Source organism: Galeopterus variegatus, unplaced genomic scaffold (genome assembly GCF_000696425.1).
Source record: "Galeopterus variegatus unplaced genomic scaffold, G_variegatus-3.0.2 Scaffold14166, whole genome shotgun sequence".
Lineage (NCBI taxonomy): Eukaryota > Metazoa > Chordata > Mammalia > Dermoptera > Cynocephalidae > Galeopterus > Galeopterus variegatus.
The window spans coordinates 12,215-13,095 of NW_007740277.1; the positions used below are offsets into that span (position 1 = coordinate 12,215).

At 39.6% G+C, this 881-nt stretch overlaps 1 protein-coding gene across 1 annotated transcript; it reads left to right on the forward strand.

Moving 5' to 3' along the window:
* Positions 1-250: 250 nt before the first annotated feature.
* Positions 251-737, forward strand: LOC103581877 (zinc phosphodiesterase ELAC protein 1; the record flags this gene model as incomplete). The annotated part of the gene is made up of 1 exon (XM_008563604.1): positions 251-737. A coding segment is annotated over one exon (467 nt), but the record flags the coding sequence as incomplete, so codon positions are not given.
* Positions 738-881: the final 144 nt, after the last annotated feature.

Sequence of the window (881 nt, forward strand, 5' to 3'; positions counted from 1 at the left end):
TTAAAATTCATCTGACACATGTGCATGGGAAATGTTTTAAGTACCAAGGCATTGCTAATAACAATCAACGCTAAACTTTTAAAAATGTATAAATATTCTAGTTTTCTACAAGTAGTAAAACATTTATAACAATTATGAACAGAATTGGATGCCTTTTCCATTTGCTATTTGTTATACTGTTAAAATAGACTCTTTTTAAATGTCATAAATTCCATTCCCATGATGTAATGTTACCTGCATTCATCATTAGGTGTTCCGCCAGGTCCTGCCTATGGGAAGCTGAAAAATGGAATTTCTGTTGTTCTGGAAAATGGGGTTACAATTTCTCCCCAAGATGTCTTAAAAAAGCCTATTGTTGGAAGAAAAATCTGCATATTGGGTGATTGTTCTGGGATTGTGGGTGATGGAGGAGTGAAGTTGTGCTTTGAAGCAGACCTGTTGATCCATGAAGCGACCCTGGATGATGCCCAGATGGACAAAGCAAAGGAGCACGGCCATAGCACGCCACAGATGGCAGCAACGTTTGCAAAGTTGTGCCATGCAAAGAGGCTGGTTCTGACTCACTTCAGTCAGAGGTACAAACCAGTTGCCTTGGCCAGAGAAGGAGAAACAGATGGCACTGCAGAACTAAAAAAGCAAGCTGAATCAGTGTTAGATCTCCAAGAAGTGACTCTAGCAGAAGATTTTATGGTAATTGGCATTCCGATCAAGAAATGAAACCAGTGTTCCTGAATGCATATTGACTTGTCTGTGACTATGTTACTGAACCTACAGTCCGGTTTTATGTTTTTTGTTTTTGGTCTGAAATTATTTGGGCCCTGAGAATCCTAAAAAGGATAGACCTGCATTGCTAAACTGACTCAGTAGTGAGAGGGAGCAAG